This window comes from Quercus robur, chromosome 2 (genome assembly GCF_932294415.1).
Source record: "Quercus robur chromosome 2, dhQueRobu3.1, whole genome shotgun sequence".
Taxonomy (NCBI): Eukaryota; Viridiplantae; Streptophyta; class Magnoliopsida; order Fagales; family Fagaceae; genus Quercus; species Quercus robur.
In genome coordinates this window covers 26363357-26382197 of record NC_065535.1, presented here as the reverse complement: position 1 = coordinate 26382197, position 18841 = coordinate 26363357, and the positions used below count along the sequence as shown (strand labels likewise).

General features: G+C 35.0%; 1 protein-coding gene and 1 long non-coding RNA gene across 5 annotated transcripts in view; one reads left to right on the top strand and one right to left on the bottom strand.

Annotated features, from left to right (window-relative positions):
- LOC126713086 (uncharacterized) overlaps nucleotides 1-15313 on the top strand; it is a 94870-nt gene extending 79557 nt beyond the window's left edge. For 3 of the 4 annotated variants that reach the window (XM_050412739.1, XM_050412735.1, XM_050412740.1), the window contains 3 exons: nucleotides 1674-1900; nucleotides 7118-7375; nucleotides 14731-15313. In XM_050412739.1, the coding sequence (XP_050268696.1) occupies nucleotides 1674-1900; nucleotides 7118-7375; nucleotides 14731-15036 (791 nt within the window). In that variant the 3' untranslated portion in view covers nucleotides 15037-15313. The remainder of the gene's footprint in view (nucleotides 1-1673; nucleotides 1901-7117; nucleotides 7376-14730) is intronic. The other variant, XM_050412738.1, reaches the window with a different exon arrangement.
- On the bottom strand, nucleotides 11975-14746 carry LOC126713089 (uncharacterized). The gene is made up of 2 exons (XR_007651266.1): nucleotides 14623-14746; nucleotides 11975-13950 (listed from the first exon to the last, which is right to left on the bottom strand). It is a non-coding gene; the product is annotated as an uncharacterized LOC126713089 (long non-coding RNA).
- Nucleotides 15314-18841: the final 3528 nt, after the last annotated feature.

Sequence of the window (18841 nt, the reverse complement as noted above, 5' to 3'; positions counted from 1 at the left end):
GTTTTTGGTTAGGAAACAAAATTGTCAAAATGTATGCAAGTGTTGTTAGAAGTCTTTGTGCTAGCCATTAGAAGATTGGATGGTACTGGGAGCAAAAAATACAGCAGGTAAGGTGCTCTTAATATGGGGCAAATGGGTGGTTGAAAAAATTGATCCAGGTGTGGGTGTGGGTGTGGGTGTGTGGGGAGGTTTTCAATGTCATGTTTATTGAGTAAAGTGAAGGATAAATTCAATTGGGTCTTTATTGGAGTACATGACCCTAATGATGACACAGTAAGTAGTCGATAGGAGTTGAGAGATTCACAACAGAGTTGGGAGGTGGCTTGGTGTGGGGCAAGGGAGTTAAATATAGTTAGATTTCCAAGTGAAAGGCTAGGATACGATCAATTCACTATTTCTATGACAGAATTCTTAGAATTCATTAACAGACTCTGACATAGGACAAATTGGAGAAATTTGTCTACGCGTAGTTATGGTGGGTTAAGGTTTAGAAGGATTTGTGGATTTTGAGGTTTAGAATCTTTTTAGAAGAAGGGTGAGGGATCAAGAGAGAAAAATATTGGATTTATGGTTGAAAAGAGGAGGAAAATTTTTTTTTTTTGAATTATTTAAATATGTGAACAGTACTGCAAACAGTGCCCATGAACAGTATAAAGACTTGCCTAATACTTCTAATCAACTCTCCATCTCTTTTGAATACATTGAACACAGATATAAGGACTCTTTCTTGTACTAGAAGTATTAGGACTACTAGTTTGACTAGTAAACTAATACCTTATAAAATACTAACTTGGACTAAAGAAAATAATATCTAAGATACTTAGGATCTCATAGAAAATTCTAGACTCAACTAAATTACCAAAGTAAACTTAATTTGTAGGAATTGTAGAGCGATTGAATATAAAATTGACTAGAACTACAACACAACAAAGCCTTAGTCCCAAAATTTGGGCCGGGTATGGATCATCGACATATTAGATTGGGTCGGCCATGTGGATTCTTTTCCTTCATTCTATTCTATCTAAAGTCATGCTCTCCGTTACTTCCCTAATTGACATGTCATTTTTTATTACTTCTACTAATGTTATTTTTGGCCTTCCTCTACCCTTTTTTTCCATTCCCTTGACTTGGATCAACTCACTATTTCTCAAGCTATCAAGATGTGGGCAAAAATTTATGCAGAACTCACAAACATGTTAATACAAATACTTCCAATCATGTGTCAGCCTCCGACAACAATAAACTAACCATGTGCCTTATATGTGTACAACACATGAAACTAACAGAATGGGGGTTACCAAGACTTGAACCATGGACTTTCACAGGCAATCTAGCTCAATACTGTGCTAGTAACCATCAGTTCTACAGGCTGTAGCTGTCAGGAAGTGGGCCAATAATGTATAAGTGCTCACCAAATTGTTAACTCGACCAAAAGACTTATTTTGTTGTGATGAAATTACTTTCCTTCAATGAAGCTATTATTTGAATAGTGATTTCTTTACAACCATAGTGCATATGTGGTCTCAGAGAGTTTTGTTAGTTTCTGGAACTTGGGATAGTTATAGTACACACTGGAGATTTTTCTTTGAATGGCACAATAAAGGATTTACCTATTTTATATGATGTTAGGTCCTAAGGTGGGACCAATTTATTAATACCAGTTTCTGATGCAGGTATGGAGGCTGCTGGGGTGGTGACAGCTGTGGGTCCTGGACTAACTGACAGGCAAGTTGGAGACCTTGTAGCTTATGCTGGTGATCCAATGGGCTCATATGCTGAAGAGCAGATTCTTCCTGCAAACAAAGTTGTGCCTGTTCCTCCCTCTATTGATCCTATCATTGCAGCATCCGTCATCCTCAAGGGTATGACAGCTCAATTTTTACTCCGCCGTTGCTTCAAGGTAGGTTCTATACTAATGCAGCTGCATATATACTCCAAAAGTTGAAATTTATATTAAATTGAGCCTTTAAAGTATTTGGACTAGAAACCTTGATATAAATAAAAATTGTGGTAAAATGTCTTCTAATATTGAGTTGGTATCGTCCGTGAATTTGTGTTCTGTATCACATGCATTTATACATATTCAGTCTGTTAATGCTTGTAAATTCTAATCTATATTTAGAAGAAGGATCATCATCGCCATGTTAAGGGTGTGGCTTAGGGGTATGCATGGTTCAAGTTGGGTCAGGTTGAGGGAATTTTTCGACCCAACCTACCATGGTGGGTTAAAAAAATCCAACCCATCACAGGAGTTCGACCCAACTCACTTGGATCAGGTTGGGTCAGGTTGAACCTATGGGTTGGACAACTTTTTATTATTTATTTTTTATTACTATTATTATTAAATTGAGCGGAAAAAAAATATATCTCATTTGCTACCTGAGTTGATCAACGAAATATTCATGAATTAGTATTCCAACTCAGTTATAAAAAAAATATACATGAACTAGTATCCCAATTCAGTTATAAACAAATTGGAGTGGAGTGGGAGAGTGAGAGTGGGAGGCGGTAGAGAGAGAAATAAAATTGTTAGGGTTTGCGAGGTAATTAGGTTTTATATAGGAAGAACTGAATAGGGGAAAAAATTAAATAAAAGATTCATTAATTATATAATATATTTTTAAATATATATAATTTAAAATTTAAATATATAGGTGGGTCGGGTTAGGTGGGTTTGTTTTTGTTATGACCCAAACCTACCCGATCCACTATTATAAAAATTTCATAATCCAACTCAACCCACCAACCCCTAAAAACCGACCCAACCTTGTGAGTTGGGTTGGGTTTGGTCGGGTCGGTTTTGGCAGGTTGGTGGGTTGGCTCTACACCCCTTGCATATATGTATGTGACATTGAAAGTATGATAAACACCAAAGTTATCATTATAGCTTTTGGCCAGCTGTGTTACAATGTTGACCTTATTTTGATAAGCCACAATGCTGAAGCCCATATCTATTAAGTTATCTGAATGAATTATTTTTGTTACCAAAGCCCATATCTATTAAGTTATTTGAATGAATTATTTTTGTTACCAAAAAAAGTGTTAGTTATCCCTTTTTATATAATAATTGTTTATTGGTAAATAAATCTTACACATCCATAAGGAGTTAAACCACCCGTGACTTCACCCTCCACCTATTTTAAGGGAAGAGATTCAATGGTAACAGAAGAAGACACTTTGGAAAGGCCTACAAGAGACATGGGAATCCAAATTCTAAAGCATAGTTTTTAATTTGAGTTTTCAATGATGCTATGATGCCACTCATGATCTATCTAGCTAGTTTGATTGTTGGGAGTTGTTTTAGTTGGGTCTTAAATTTATTTTCTTAGTTGCTGCTTAGTTAATGTTGATTTTTAACGGTTTTCTTTTGTATAAATTTAGGGGTATTTCAAAACATTTTGTCAACAAGTTTCTAGCAACTTCACTAGAAAAGCATATGTGGCTGTCTTATGAGATATTAAAATTTCTGGATTTTTTAAATTTATTTACAGCTGTTTACATGAGCGTGTGAAACATACAAATCCTAGGAGTGATTCCTAAAAAAACCTTAGCTAGTTTGATTGTTAGGAGTTATTTTTAAAATCAGGTGAATTTGGTAACTATCAAAAAAATTCTGGTGCATTTTTATACTTCTCATCAAATGGGGTATCTAGTGACACTATAAAAAATTCATGTTCAAAGTTGACTTTTATTCAAGTCTTGAGCTGCTGAGCACGCGTGTAGGTTTTGAGTCTTGAGAGCTGCCGCTTGCATTATGCCATGGTGAGAGAAACTTTTTGGCAGTAGATGGTTAATAAAATTTTTGAGCTGATGTAGGACAAAACCAAAGATAGATAACCTAAGAGTTTGCACCTAGGCTTTTGGAGTCAACACAAAGTAAGAGAGAACATACCTAAGAGTCGGCCCCTAGGGTTGATTGGACTTAGCACTTGACCATTAGAAAAATTCCAAGAGAACTTTTTATTTAGCATTGTGTCATATAGTGTCTTTGGCGAGAACGGAATGTGAGATGCTTTGAGGGAAGTGAATGGTCTATACTCGAGATTAAATCTCTCCTTCTTCACTTTTTACTGGATTGGAGTATTGCTTTTAACTCTCTTCCCTGTTCTAATTTATTAGATATGTTTGAGCATTGTAATTTGAAAGATTGATGTACTACTGCTCAAGTACACCTCCAGCATACTTGGATATTCTTTTTTTTTTTATTAATAACCTTTTGTTACTTATCAAAAAAAAAAAACTACTGTCTCCATTGAAGCAAATAGCTTGATTTTATAGACAGTTTTTTGATCACTCCGCTTTTAGAGGAGCATTTTTCTATGATTACTTAGAGGCATATCTACCAAGGCTTTTGTTGGATCAACACCCTATTTTATTGGAGTGTGGTGCTGTGAAATGGGGTTTAGATTTGAAAATATGTGGAAAGAGGCAAATGGCTTTGTAGAAAAGGTGAAAGGTTGGTGGGATTCCTATTTATGGATCTCCTAGTTTTGTTTTGGCAAACAAGTTGAAAGCCCTGAAGCTTTGATTTGAAAAAGTGGAATACCTTAGAGTTTGGCAATATTATTTGATAAAGACACTTTGTTGAATGGTATTAATTCTATGGATGAGATTGAGGAGCATAGGATATTACTTGATGAAAAATTGCAAAGGGAGTAGGCCTAAGTAGAGCTTGAATGAATCTTGTTGATGAAAGAGATTAATTGGAGGCAAAGCCAAAAATCAAGGATATTGTGCTTGAAGGAAGGGTACAAAAATACAAAGTTCTTTCATAGGCTTACAAATTCACACCGCCATCATAATTATATTGGGGGATAACTTGTAGATGGAGAGGAGCTCACTAATCAAGAGGCAATTAATCATTAATGGGAAGATTGCGGATTTTTATAATGGCTTTTTCTCTGAACAGGGAGTCTAGCAACCTTTACTAGATGGCTTAGATCTTCTAGCCCTTGAGGAGGTGGATTCTAAGTGCCTGGAGAGGTGTTTCACGGAGGATGAGGTCTATGAGGCGGTGTCAAACATGAGTGTGGACAAAGCACTAGGTCCAGATGGCTTTTTTCCAAAGCTGTTGGGATGTTGTGAAGGTGGATTTAATTATGGTTTTCCATCACTTCCATGAGCACTACACCTTTGAGAAAAGTTTTAATGCTACTTTTGTCTCTCTTATTCCAAAAAACCTTGGGGCAGCAAAGATTAAGGACTTTCTTCCTATTAGTTTGATTACAGGGGTTTACAAGATCATGGCTAAAGTATTGGCAAACAAATTAAAGTTGGCGCTTCATAAGGTGGTGTCGGTTCCTTAGAATGCCTTTGTTAGCAGGAGGCAGATTCTAGACTAGGTTTTGATTGCCAATGAATGCTTATATAGCCATCTAAAGTCAAGTATACCAGAGGTTTTGTGCAAGCTAGATCTGGAGAAAGCATATGACCACGCTAGCTGGTTGCTAGAGAATTGTGGGCTATGGTCTTTTCTTTATTTAAGATTTAGTGGATCATGCCAAGACGTTTTATTGAATTGTTGGCTTGCTCGAGGGATAGATTTGATCATCACAATATAAACATACGGAATGCAATTCCTCTGTCTTATGTGGTGTATATGGAGAGAATGAAATGTTTAAAGCTTCGAGGGGTGTGAAAAAACAATTTTGGATTTGAAGCTTTTGTCTCTGTGATACGGACCTAGGATATAGAGTGAGAGGGGGGGGGGGGGGGGCAATGTATGAAAAAAGAAATCATGAAAATCAACTTTTTAATACATTACAATACACTAATCTATTAAAAGTGAACTCAGCGTTCTTTTAATATTCATAATTCATCTATGATTACATACTATATATCACAGTGTATAAAATAAAAAAATCTGTCAAGCGATCATCTTCCAATTTCATTTTATAAAACTGAAGCCAATTTTATATCACTAGATGTTGATTGGGCTATTTCAAGAGAGGATTAACTCTTTCTATTTTTGTTGAAAAAAGGAAAAAAATTTATTGCGTTGTTAACTATAATGTATTGGTACAAAGTGTAAATAATGAAGGCTTCTGCAAGTTTGTCCAAGTTCTTATATTATGTAAAACTTTAGATTGTTAGGTCTCTATATTTAACCAGTTAAAGTAGCCACATCTCATCTTGTGATTGGTTGTTTCAATAGTTTGCTAGGTTGTTAATTTCAGTTGGTGCAAGTTGACTAGTTAGTTTTTCCTTCTCCTTTCTACTCTGTTTTGTATATATTTAAACAGAGTTGTAATGTTTATCAATTCAATGAAAACAATTTCAGTTTTCTCTCATTCTGATCCAAAGTTTAACACAAAGAAAGTGGATTACAATCAATACAAACACAACAACTAAAATTTTAAACATCTTTAAATCACAACAGCAAAGCAAATATTAAATCTTCTTTGTAGCCACGTACACCACTGTATCATGGAGAATCTAAGCTGGACATTAACTTAATCATTAGTATTTTTTCTATCCTTCAAATCTTAGGGGGGCCGATAAGTATATTTACATATGAATCTATAAAATTTATGATTTTATTAATATTAAAATAGAAATTTTAAAAAATCCAGGGGGGCCAAGTTCCGTCCCTGAGTGATCAGTATATGATTGGACAATTGCCACTTTACATTTTCCTTTTTCAAAATTACTTGAGTTTATTTATCTTTATGTGAAAATAGGATCTGAAGTTTTTGTTTCTGTAGTCATTATATGATTGAGCAGCTGCTACTTTACATTTTTCTTTTTCGAATTTACTTGAATTTATTGATCTTTGTGGCTTTGGTTGATAAATTTTGGCGTATCTCTCATATACATCCCATGTACATGGGTTGCGTCCCTTTTTTTTTTAATTTAAAAAAAAATTGTAATAGCGTGTGTATGTGTGTAAATAATTTGGATTGGCAGCAATACCATGATAAATCTGAAAAGGTCTGTTTTCATCTGTTTGAAAAACTGTTATTATAAGTATATTGCTATGCATTTGTCCCGTATTCTCCTAATTAGCTCAAATAGAACACTTCAAACCTGGCATTGTGCTAAATTTGGCTCTCTTTCCCAGCTTGTTAAACATTCTTATTTACATCAAGTACTAGATATGAATAATTGTCTTGTGTAGGTGGAACCTGGACACACAATCCTTGTTCATGCAGCAGCTGGTGGAGTTGGTTCTCTATTAAGCCAGTGGGCTAATGCCCTAGGTGCCATCGTCATTGGAACTGTCTCAACGAAAGAGAAGGCAGTTCAAGCCAAGGATGATGGATGCCACCATGTTATAATCTATAAGGAAGAGGATTTTGTTGCTCGTGTCAATGAGATAACATCAGGCAATGGGGTTGATGTTGTCTATGATGCTGTAGGAAAAGATACCTTCCAGGTATTAGCATTTTTTTTCTTCTCACTCTCCCTTCATTTCTGGAGAAATTTTGGATATTTAACTGAGATAACTTCATCTTCTGTATTGGTGCCATCAAATGATTCATTTAAGATATATTTGTATAATTATATATGATTTTCATAGTTAGCTCCTTGTGGCCAGGGGTGCAACTTGATTTAGGTTGCTTTACCTTTGAACTTTGCAAACCCATTGATTGATATTCATTTTTAGGGTTGTATGGTTGAGAGAGGATAGAAATCTAGGATGGACAGGTTTTTTTTTTTTTTTTTTTTTTTTTTTTTTTATATATATTTTTTTTAATAAATAGACAAGATAGGAAGGATGGAAAAGTGTAAGGATATATATATATATATATATTTATATTATTTTGTTGAAAAAAGAAAAGGGGTGGATAGAAAAGATATTTTGTATAAATTTATTGTTATAATCTTATTACATAATAGGTAACTTTTTATTAGTTTACAATTTTTTTCCCTATTCTTTTATAGGAAAAGGATAATATCACCACATCATATTTATTATATATTTTTTTTTCTCTACCTGTTTATTTTGTATAAAAAATGTAATTATCTAAATTAAATACCATGATATCTTATAAAAATAATAAAACAAAAGTCTTATTGCCTATCCAAAAAAAAATATTCTCCCAATCATATTCTTTGTAGAAAAATGGTCTCAAGATCTTGAAAACAACAAAAGTCACCATTGTCTAGGTAATAAATTCAACCGAATTTTCACACCTGCCACACATATTCCTTCCAGTCTTGAGATCTTGAAAGACACAGGAAGAGGGCAAAAGTATTGTAGCATTAGTTAGGAGTTTTGGTTATCTTACTAATAGACAGGAGATAAAGGAAATTTAGGGACATATAAGATGAGATAACAAAAGAATGGGGCTAAGATTAGCAATGCCCAAACCAAAAATGTGTGAGGTTGAGCCATTTGCCCAAGTGACATGACAGGAATGATTAGAGTGGTGAAGTCGGAAAGCAAACCTGAGTTACCACCCATCATGTGATTATTGGTACCTAAGTCAGTGACCCCTATCTGAGTGAGAGTGGTAGTGGAAGAAGATGCAGCGGAATGAGGTTGTAGAGACACAAGACAACGATGCTCTCTCTCAGGAATAGAGATAGTTTGGTTGCTGAAGTGGGTGTAAGAGGCTATGAAGTATTTTCCTTTATCTGAAAACTGACTGATGAGCTATAGGTTTGCCATAAAGGTCCCAACAAAAATCTACATTGCGATTCTCACCTCCGCAAGGAGTACATTTATAAAAGTGCTGCCTTTACTTTGGCCTCCCCATTGAACACAACCTCCACAGCCTCTATTACCACAACGTCTGGTTTCATAGGCCTCCAGCTGTAGTAGCTAGGTAGATTGATCAAAAGATTAAGTTATGATATTTGTGCTGGAACCAAATAATGAGACCTGACGAAGATGATTAAAAACCTCACTTAAAAGTTCTTAGGCCAAGATTTGAGATTTCTTTTTCTTTCTTTCTTTATTTTTTATTTTTTATAAGTAATGATGTTTATTATGTGAATAGACTACTCAGTACGCATAAGAATGACCACAGAGTAACCTAAAAGAATTACAAATATATATATAGGTAAGAAAAAATATCCTAAAGACACTACAATATGCTGGAAAAGCACAAAGTAGTCAAAAAGTACATAAAGAAGAAGGAAAAAAACAGAAACCAAATTACAAAAAAGAAGGAGCTAATGAACAAGGGGATGGAGTTACAAGATGTGAGTCTCCAAGCCCGAGAACAATCAAACCAAAAACCACTGAAAGAAGCAAGCAATTGATCTCTAGAACTATTTTCATCCAATTCCTCCAACCAAAAAGAAGATCAAGCACCATTCTTGGTAAGACCTAGGGCACCCCAAAAAATCGAAAGACGAAGCACCATAATTGTTGTGCCTTTTCACAATGAATCAACAAATGATCCACAATCTCCCCACAACAGTGACACATGCAACACCAATCAACAAAATCAAACCCCCCCTACTCCTCATATTATCACTAGTGAGTATCTTACTCCTAGCTGCAGTCTAAACAAAAAAAAGAAACTCGCCTAGGTGTCTTCACTCCCCAAATACCTTCCCAAGGAAAAGTGACAGAGGAGGAGTCTCGTAGAGCATTTCTAGTGCGAGTGAATGTCAAAATTCTCATTCTTCCTCAAAATCCATCTCAATCAGTCCCCATTATCAATTAAAGGGGCATTATTCTCCAAAAAATGAAGAAAATCCACCATAGAACCCACCTCCTAATCATTCAAATCTCGAGCAAACCTCACATCCCCAGTCCACCTTCCCCCTTCCCTCTGTCTGGTCAAGGATAATGCAACAGATGTCTCTTTCTTCATGGCTATCTCATACAAAATTGGAAATGTCACTCGAAGAGGTTGAACCCCACACTAACAATCATGCCAGAATCTCACTTTATTCCCACCCTAATCTCAAACCGAGTATTTTTGGCTATAATCCTCCCAACCCATCCCATACAAATATCTCTCCACAAACCGCAACCATGAACACCCCTGCCCAACTTAGAACTCTATCTCCCCATTCTTCCCCAAACTTCATAGTTATCACCCTCCTCCAAAGACGATTCTCCTTAACCCCAAAACGACATAACCATTTTTTAATAGAGCTTTATTAAACGAAGTTAGTTTCCTTATCCCTAAACCACCATGGCCATAGGAATGCACACTTTATCCCATCCTACCAAATGTCGTTTAGATTTGCTTCCCATACCTTCCCAAAGAAAATCCCTTTGCATTTTTTCAATCTTATTTGCCACACTAGTAGGAATGTTAAAAGTGATAGGAAATAAGTAGGAAGACTTGATAATGTACCCTTAAATTAAAGTTAGCCTACCACCTTTGGACAAATATTGCTTCTTCCATCTTGCCAATTTTCTCTCAAATTTCTCCAATATAGGATTCCAAATAGAAGAAGACTTATGAGAGGCCCCCAGAGGCATGCCAAGATAAGACATGGGTAGATTCCCAACCCTACACCCCAAAAGCCTTGCCAAAACATGCACATTATCTACCTCCTCAATTGGGACCATTTTGCTCTTACGAACATTCACCTTCAAGCCAGTGACAGCTTGAAAGCATAGAAGCAACATCCTCATATGAAGAATTTGCTCCACATTTGCATCACAAAACAAGCTCGTATCATCTGCAAACAATAGATGTGAAACACAAACTCCATCACCCCGCCTACCATTAGCCTTAAAGCCACTAATTAAACCCCCCCCCCCCCCCCCCCCCTCCATTCTCTTCAACATCTTACTAAAGATTTCCATCATGAGCAAAAACAACGTAAGAGATAATGGATCTCTTTGTCTCAATCCCCTCAAACTTCCAAAAAAGTCAGTTGGAGATCCATTTACCAAAACAGAATACTGAATCGTCGAGATACAAGTGTGAATCCACCTACACCATCTCTATCCAAAGCCCATCCTCCTTAACAAATCTAGAAGTGCCTCCCAATTCACATGATCATAAGCTTTTTCAATGTCTATCTTGCATATAACCCCCGGAACTTGACTCTTCACTTGACTATTCGTGCATTCATTGGCAATAAGAACTGAGTCAAGTATCTGTCCACCACACACAAAGCCATTTTGAGATCAATTGATCCAAAACTCTTTTTAGGTGATTTGCTAACACCTTAGCCAAAATTTTATACACGCTCCCCACCAAACTAATAGGCCCAAAGTCTCTAATATATATATATAAGCTAAAGTGTAGTATTTATTGTTGTTATGCTCTTGTTAAGTCACCTCATTAGCCATATCATTATTCTTTTTCTTATTCGTTTTTATCTTTAATTTTTTTGACAATATTAAATATATTAATATATTGGTTATACATATCCCTCTTAGGTGGTTTTAACTTTCATACTCATCTACTTTAATTTTGATGTTATAACTAAATAATAAATGAATGGAAAATCAAAACAAAAATACTGTCTATATATATTCATATTAGGCGGTTTAAACTTTACATATAATTTTGTCTTTACATGTTCATCTACTTTAATTTAGATATTTATAACTGAAAATTGAAATCAATGAAGAATAATTTTTTATTTTTTTTTATAAAAACGGACAAACTATTAAAAGGTCTCCATAAGTCTTTCTTAATCTTTGATGGTAGAAAAGATACAGCTTGACAACTGCTCCATAGGAGTCGTCTGCCTAAAAGATAAAAGAGAATTGCCACTTGAAAGACCACACACACAAGACCAGTCAAAGTTCGAAATATCAAAAGTGCGGCTATTTTGTTCATTCCATAAAATCCACATTAAACATAAGGGGGCAATGTTCCAAATATCCGATGAGTGCTTCCCAAACCAATTCTTCCACCCAAACATGATGCCCACCATCCTTTTAGGTAGCACCCATTGATCCCAAGAGCTCCAATGATGCATCTCCACAAGATATCACAATGAATCAATAATTGATTAACTGTCTCCCTGCTACACCAACACTTACAAAACCAACCCACTAGAGAAAATCACTTTATGAGATTATCACAAGGATTTTTCCCCGATCTACTATCCATACAGAGAAGGATAGCTGCTTAGGAGCCTTAACATACCGGATACTATTCCAAGGGAAGGATGTGACTTGTGTACCTTGAATGGCCTTATTAAAAGAGCAAACAGCAACCCTATTACTCCCATTTAGTCCCCTTCTCATTTTATCACACCCCCTAGGGGACTTGGTGGATAAAAGATATAGGATAGAATGCACTTGCTCCAACTCCAAATCATTAAAACCTATGTGAAATCTCACATTCCACTCCACCCCTCCCCATCAACCAATGCTGAATGAACAGCAGCATCTCTAGCTACTACGCAAGCATTTACATCTGGATACAACACCTGCAGAAAAAACTCCCGCACCACTTGTCCTGCCAAAGTTCCACTCGTTCACCATCCCCCCGCTTCAAAACACACATATTGCAGGAATCTGTCCCAACCAGTCCGAATACTTTTCCATAAGCTACAACCATGTGTTCATGTAATTGGTTTCGAAGTCCAACCAAGTAATGGAATATTTTTTTACCAAATAGAAAAACTTCTATTGACTTTGCCCGCTGAGCATAATTATTATTACTTAATTTAATTGAGGTCATTGAAAACAGTTCAGGGGAAAAAGCAAACCAGAGTCCAATTCTTTCTTTGATTCCATCACAACCACTGAACATGTAACCCAACAACAAGAAATTTAATTAACAAAAAAAATAAAAAACTCACAATTTCATAACCAGAGAAAACAGATTCATTAATTCAAGAGATGAAAGAGACCTAAATAAATTGAGTCGATTAACAGCACAAAGAACTTTCCAATAACACAGCTGAGATAAAAGATTTGAGAAACATATTAAGAAAGTGATATGGATTGGATTACTCACCGAGACTCAACCCTTAATTGCAGTGGAGTGAATCATTGATGAAGTCTTATTGACGGCATACTGAGTTTGTACCAGCAGATGACATCTTCTCAGGGTGACAATTTCAACCAGTCATTGTTTAAACGAACCAAATATCTCGGTGTTGAGAATGTTGAAATCAGGTCTGAGGAATTATCAATGTCAGGTTTGAAGTTCCATCAACAGAAATTGACTGTGGGTGGTTGCAATTGGGAGTTGTGGTGTTGAACTCTGATCGCAGTGGTAAAATTGGGCTGTTGAGGTTGATTACGGTCATGGTTGTGACAAGGACCAATTGTGTTCACAGCAGAGGTCAAATGTAGTGATAGTCACAATGGTACAGTGGTTGCAGTGATGTCTTGGTTGTCGACACTTGTTGATTAAGGATGACAACGGTTCCACTGTTTACATGGCTCTAATACCATGTAACCCATTTTTTGGTAAATTATTCTTAGAGTTAATAAGTATGGCTCTTATACCATGTAAGAGCAACCACATCAGTGGATGCAAACTTTCCATCTATTTTGCACAAAACAAAACAAAAAAAACTACTTTTTTTCTATTTTACACGTCCATTTTTACAAAATACCCACATCAGTCTATCTATTCTACACATTTATTCAATAAAATATTCATTCTTTTACCAATTTTTATTATTTCCTTACTCACTGCCTCTCTCTCTTAGACCCAACCACCATCATCATCACTACCCCGATCGGCGAACAGACCCAACCAACATCATCATCATCACTCAATCACTCCACACCCAGCCATCATCATCACCCACCCAACTAGCATCATCAAGGAAAACCAACCCATTCAAGCCGAAACCCACTCAATCCGAAACCCATTCAATCGGAAACCTGTTTCCTTCTAGCGATTACACTTGAGGGTGAGTTTGCAGTAGAGGTTGAAGTTGTCAAGACCCAAAACCCCGTTGCCTCGTCACTTCAGGGCCATGGAGACATGGGTTCCGACAAAGCCAACGGCACCGATGACGAGGACGGTGAGGCCAGAGTCGGAGTGGCGGTGAGCCAAGCAACTGATGTGGCACTCCCAGTCAGAGCCGCCGAGAGATCGGCGAGGGTTGGAGCTAGAAGGAGAAGAGAGAAGAAAAAAGAAGCAGAGGATGGCTAAGAAGAAAGCAGAATAGAATATTAAATGAGAAAAATGGAGAGCAACTAGAGACAACAAGAGAAAAAAAATTATTAAAATATTAAATGCAAGTACAACCATGCATATATGCACGGTTACTGTAGCAATTGTGCATTTATGCATATTTTTACACCTATTGATGTGGGTGTTTTTTTTGTCAAAATGTGTAAAATGAAGAGTTTCCAATTTTTTGGTAAATTATTCTTAGGGTTAATAAATATCATTAGCCCTAATATAGTCTTGTGAATAAATACACTCTGACCAATTTACTCTTACTCTTACACTAATAAAACATTACTTTTAAACTTAATTTTATTAAGGAATTGGAGTATCAAGGCATCATACTTATATAAAATAAAAAAATAAAATAAAAAACAAAAAAAAACACGTCATACTGTTTACAGCCAGCTCTCCCCTAATTTTACCTTGGCATTTCTTAATTCTAAGCTAGACATGTCAAACTCAGATATTTCTATTTCAAGTAAGGTTTAAAAGATTATGAAACATGTAAGGTAATTACTGAATCAAGTTCTGCCATTTCACATAATAAAACCAAGCTTGAATGCTAATAATCAGTAAATAATCAAGCTCAAATTTAATGTTCCCAAACCTTAACTTGAATCTACTGCAGTTGGTACGTCATAGCTTTGGTTGGCTGTCCTGATTTGTTTGTTATGTGCTGAGAAGAAGTTTCTTATTCGGAAGTTAATATATCCAGGGATCATTGGCATGCTTAAAGCCTCGTGGGTATATGGTGAATTTTGGTCAGTCATCAGGTACACCAGATCCACTTCCATTGTCAGCTCTTTCTGCGAAATCCCTGTTCTTGACCAGGCCTTCCCTCATGCAATACACTGCAACTCAGGATGAGCTACTGGCAACTGCTGGGGAGGTATTTGCTAATGTCGAATCTGGTATCTTGCGAGTTCGAGTAAATCATACCTACCCGTTGTCTCAGGCGGCCCAGGCACATGCAGACCTTGAAAGTAGGAAGATTACTGGATCCGTTGTGCTGATACCATAAGGTATCATTCGGTAAGTCCTTCCCATTATCCATTTGAAATTCCTTGTAATCTGTGTGGAACGAAATAAATGTCTTCTAGATCTAGATATGGCTGGGTAGCCGAATGTAAATTAATGTTTTGAAACTAGTCATCAAGAGTACCATTGTGACAGGAATAAATGGATTTGAACTGTATCTTCCGTTTTCTCAGAATTTATAATTTCTTTTACTTTTGTATATGTCTGAATTTTGTATATATTTAAATATTGTTTAAGCGATTAAATTTACCATTTCTTAATATATTAAGCTTTTAGGACAATCAATAAATTATCATAATATCATAGCATGTCGTCCTAAGTTCGAACTATGTCTGTACTTTAACTCGTATTTAAAAAGTTAAAAATTGCATGCTTTTTTTTTTTGTGGGGGGGTATTAGAATAATAATTAAGTGATTAAATTCACTATTTTTTTTACAGTTTAGTTATCAATATGTATCGTGATGAACTCATTGTGAGAATATAGATACAGCTAGCATTCTTACAAGGTGATTTAGAGTATGGCTAATGAAGCAGTAACAATTTAGATGGTATGTTTCTTTCATTTCACATAATGGCAATTACTTCATCCCATTGTGCATTGTTTGTGGGCTTTGCTTGTTTGTTTGTTTGTTTGTTTTTTATTTTTTATTTTTTTAAGAAACATACCATTGTTGGTTCTTTGTGTAAGTTAGATTAAGAAACAATCCCATTGTTACCAATTTAGATTAAGCGTTAAATGTCCCTTCCACTTTCTAAAAATAGTGTTCTACTACTACTTCGTAGCATTTCTTTATTGAGCAAGACTTAGGTACAGTATTTAGGTACCGTTCTTTAGGTTCTCATTTTAAAATTCTGCCATATGGATTTTTTCTCATGAGAATGAAGTGTATTTTTTTAGTTAAGTAGCCACATGGCTGAATCTTAAGAGAGAAATTTAAAGAACAGCACCTAAAGTATTGTACTTAAGTTTTGTCCTTCTTTATTACACACTTTTTTTTTTTTTTTTTTTTTTTTAAGAAATCTAAAGTAGTAATGCTCTATATAAAAATTACAAGAGTGTAATATACAGAAAATGACGCTTCTATTTTACATTTGAAAAAGCCTTAAATATGTTGTCCCCTTAAAAGTTAATTAAAACGTTGTACTTAGAAGAAGGATTAACGGATCACACAAGCAAAGTTGGTGTCTGCCCTTTTTTTAAGAAAAAAATTATTTTTGACTTTGTTTATTGTAGTGTAAAAGATGCTCAACAAGAAAAATAAGAAACGGAAAGGAAATTAGTCCAAGAAATTTAAGAGAGAGAAAGAGAGACGTTAATTTCTTGTGCTTTCCCTTCTTTTCAATTTAATATTTTAATTATCAAGTTTTATAATTTTTTTTAATGATATTTCCAAAATATAATAATATTATGTTTTGTTAAGTAATAACCATAGTTTACAACTACAAAGATTAAGCCATTTTGTAGTTATATTCTGGTTATGTAGTGTATTATAAATCTAATTTAAAATACTAGTATTACTATTTTCGTGTGTGTTTTAATAAATATTATTGTTTACTAAAAAAAAAAGGAATTTTGATATTCAAATTGTGATACTCATTTATAGACTAATTAATAACAAAATTTATTCCATTAAAAAATGGATGATTACACTATTTTCCTTTGAGATTTGGGGGGATTACACTCTACCTCAAAATTGAAGGGAAAAAACATTTCTTTCCATTGATGCGTGTTTGACCAAAATACACTTTAATTAAAAATGCAAAGTTTAGAAATGTCGTGTACAAGCCTACTCTTTGTTCAAGGGCAAGTTTCCAAAATTACCCTTCATTTTAGAATTAAAATTTATTGTTTAAATTTTTTTAATTAAAGTGTATTTTAAATTATTATGACTTTTTTGCTTCTTTTTTTCTTTTTTCTTTTTTCAACTAATTGTGAAAAGATTTGTCATTACAAGTCTTTTGGTATTTGATAAACTTTGCATTTTTATTATAAATTTATCAATTATGTTTTTACTAATCATGGATAAACTTTTGTAAAGATATTCTCATAAAAATCTAGAATATTCAATTGCTAATATAAACATAAGAGAGAAAGTGTTAATTTCTTCAAATATCAAGGGAGAAGAGTGTTGTAGTGAGTGGAAAAGTCTTCACCCAAACTTGAGGCCCAAATACTTGCTGGACCCCGTGGAATGGAATGGGCCAAACCCATATGCTTAAGGTAAGGCATAATAACTTAGAGGACCTTATGAAGTGGAATAAGGTCGGCTTGAGTATCTAGGAGGTGAAGGGAATCCTCACAGATCGTTCTCGCGAAGTTGGCAATAAAATACATGGGGCAAAGTCTTATCCGAGGGAATGTACACAAATAATACACGGCGTACCTACAACTGGCACTTGGAACCACGAGAAATCTTTCAGACACATAAGAATGGCAGAGATCTTTACCTCCACATTAATGAGAGGACCTCCACCTAACCTCTACCGCATTGAATGCATATGAGACAACCTGAACAATGGGAACACCCCCAAAAGTCATGTTCTAGGATAAGAAAGGGGAAGGAACCAATAAAGAAGATGACAAAAATTCCTAAGAATCTGGCTGGAGACAAGATAGCTGGAAGAATAAGGGTAGAAAATGTGCTAAGGGAGGGAACTGGCAAATAGAGAGGGGATTGGAAAAAAGGAAAGAGAAAGAAATAGAGAGAGAACTTCTAATTTGTTATAGTGCAACACCATGGGGAAGAGAGTTTTTCCTATTGTATTGTGCTAGTTTTAATTGAAATGCAAGCCGTGTTCGTTAAATCAATTGTTTGAGCTTCCCACTGTGGAGTTTTATCCCTACCTGTTCAGATAAATAAATTGTGACTCTCATTCAAACACCATCTTTGAGTTAGTTTCAATATTCTTAGTTGAAGGGCAGTTTTTGACCCCCACAAGTGTAATTACCAAAATATAATAATAATAATTTGCATAGTCATCAAATCTTTGTTTGGTAGAAAGAAAAGTATAAAAAAAAAATAGAGGACCTCTTTGACATGGTGAAAAGGAGAGGATAATGTATATGTTTTTCCCATGTTGGTAACATGTTTTAGTATTACAATAACATGTTACGATTCTTAAAAAAAAAGGCATAATTAAAGGACTTCAGGCATGTTTGGTGTGTGTGAGATTCCCCTATTTATTATTATTATTTGGTAAATAAGGATTTTTTTTTTTTTTTTGGGAAGGATAGAGACATAGGGAATCAGCCCATTAGCATCCTCAGCAAAAGTCCAAAGAAGGATGGAGAAAAAAAAGGCTGAAGTCCCCAAGACATATATTAGGAGACTCGATGGGCTACGTGAGCAAGCCCACTATGAGATTTGGGGCATAATACACCTCAAAACATCATTTATACTGTATACTATTTATAACAGGATTTCTATTTGAATTCATCATTTTGCGTACTAAAATATTTTTACACAAATTTTTAAACTCTTTAAAATATCCCTATCTTTTAGTTGGATAATTTTAAAATTTGAAAACACAAACTAGTTAAAATAGTAATTTACTATTTTTAAAAGAGTTCCTAAGTTTTAGGCGTTCAAACTTTTATCAAAATTCTAAAAATTAGGACACTATCTCAATCTCACTTTTAAACATTATTTCACTAAACCTAAAATAAAAAAATGAAAAAGAGCCTTATTTTGCGCATATGATGAGTCTAGTTTATACAATAACCATATCTAACAAGGAAAATATGTACCCTCTTGAACCTTTTGTGTGTGTGTTTGTGCTTCTTTTT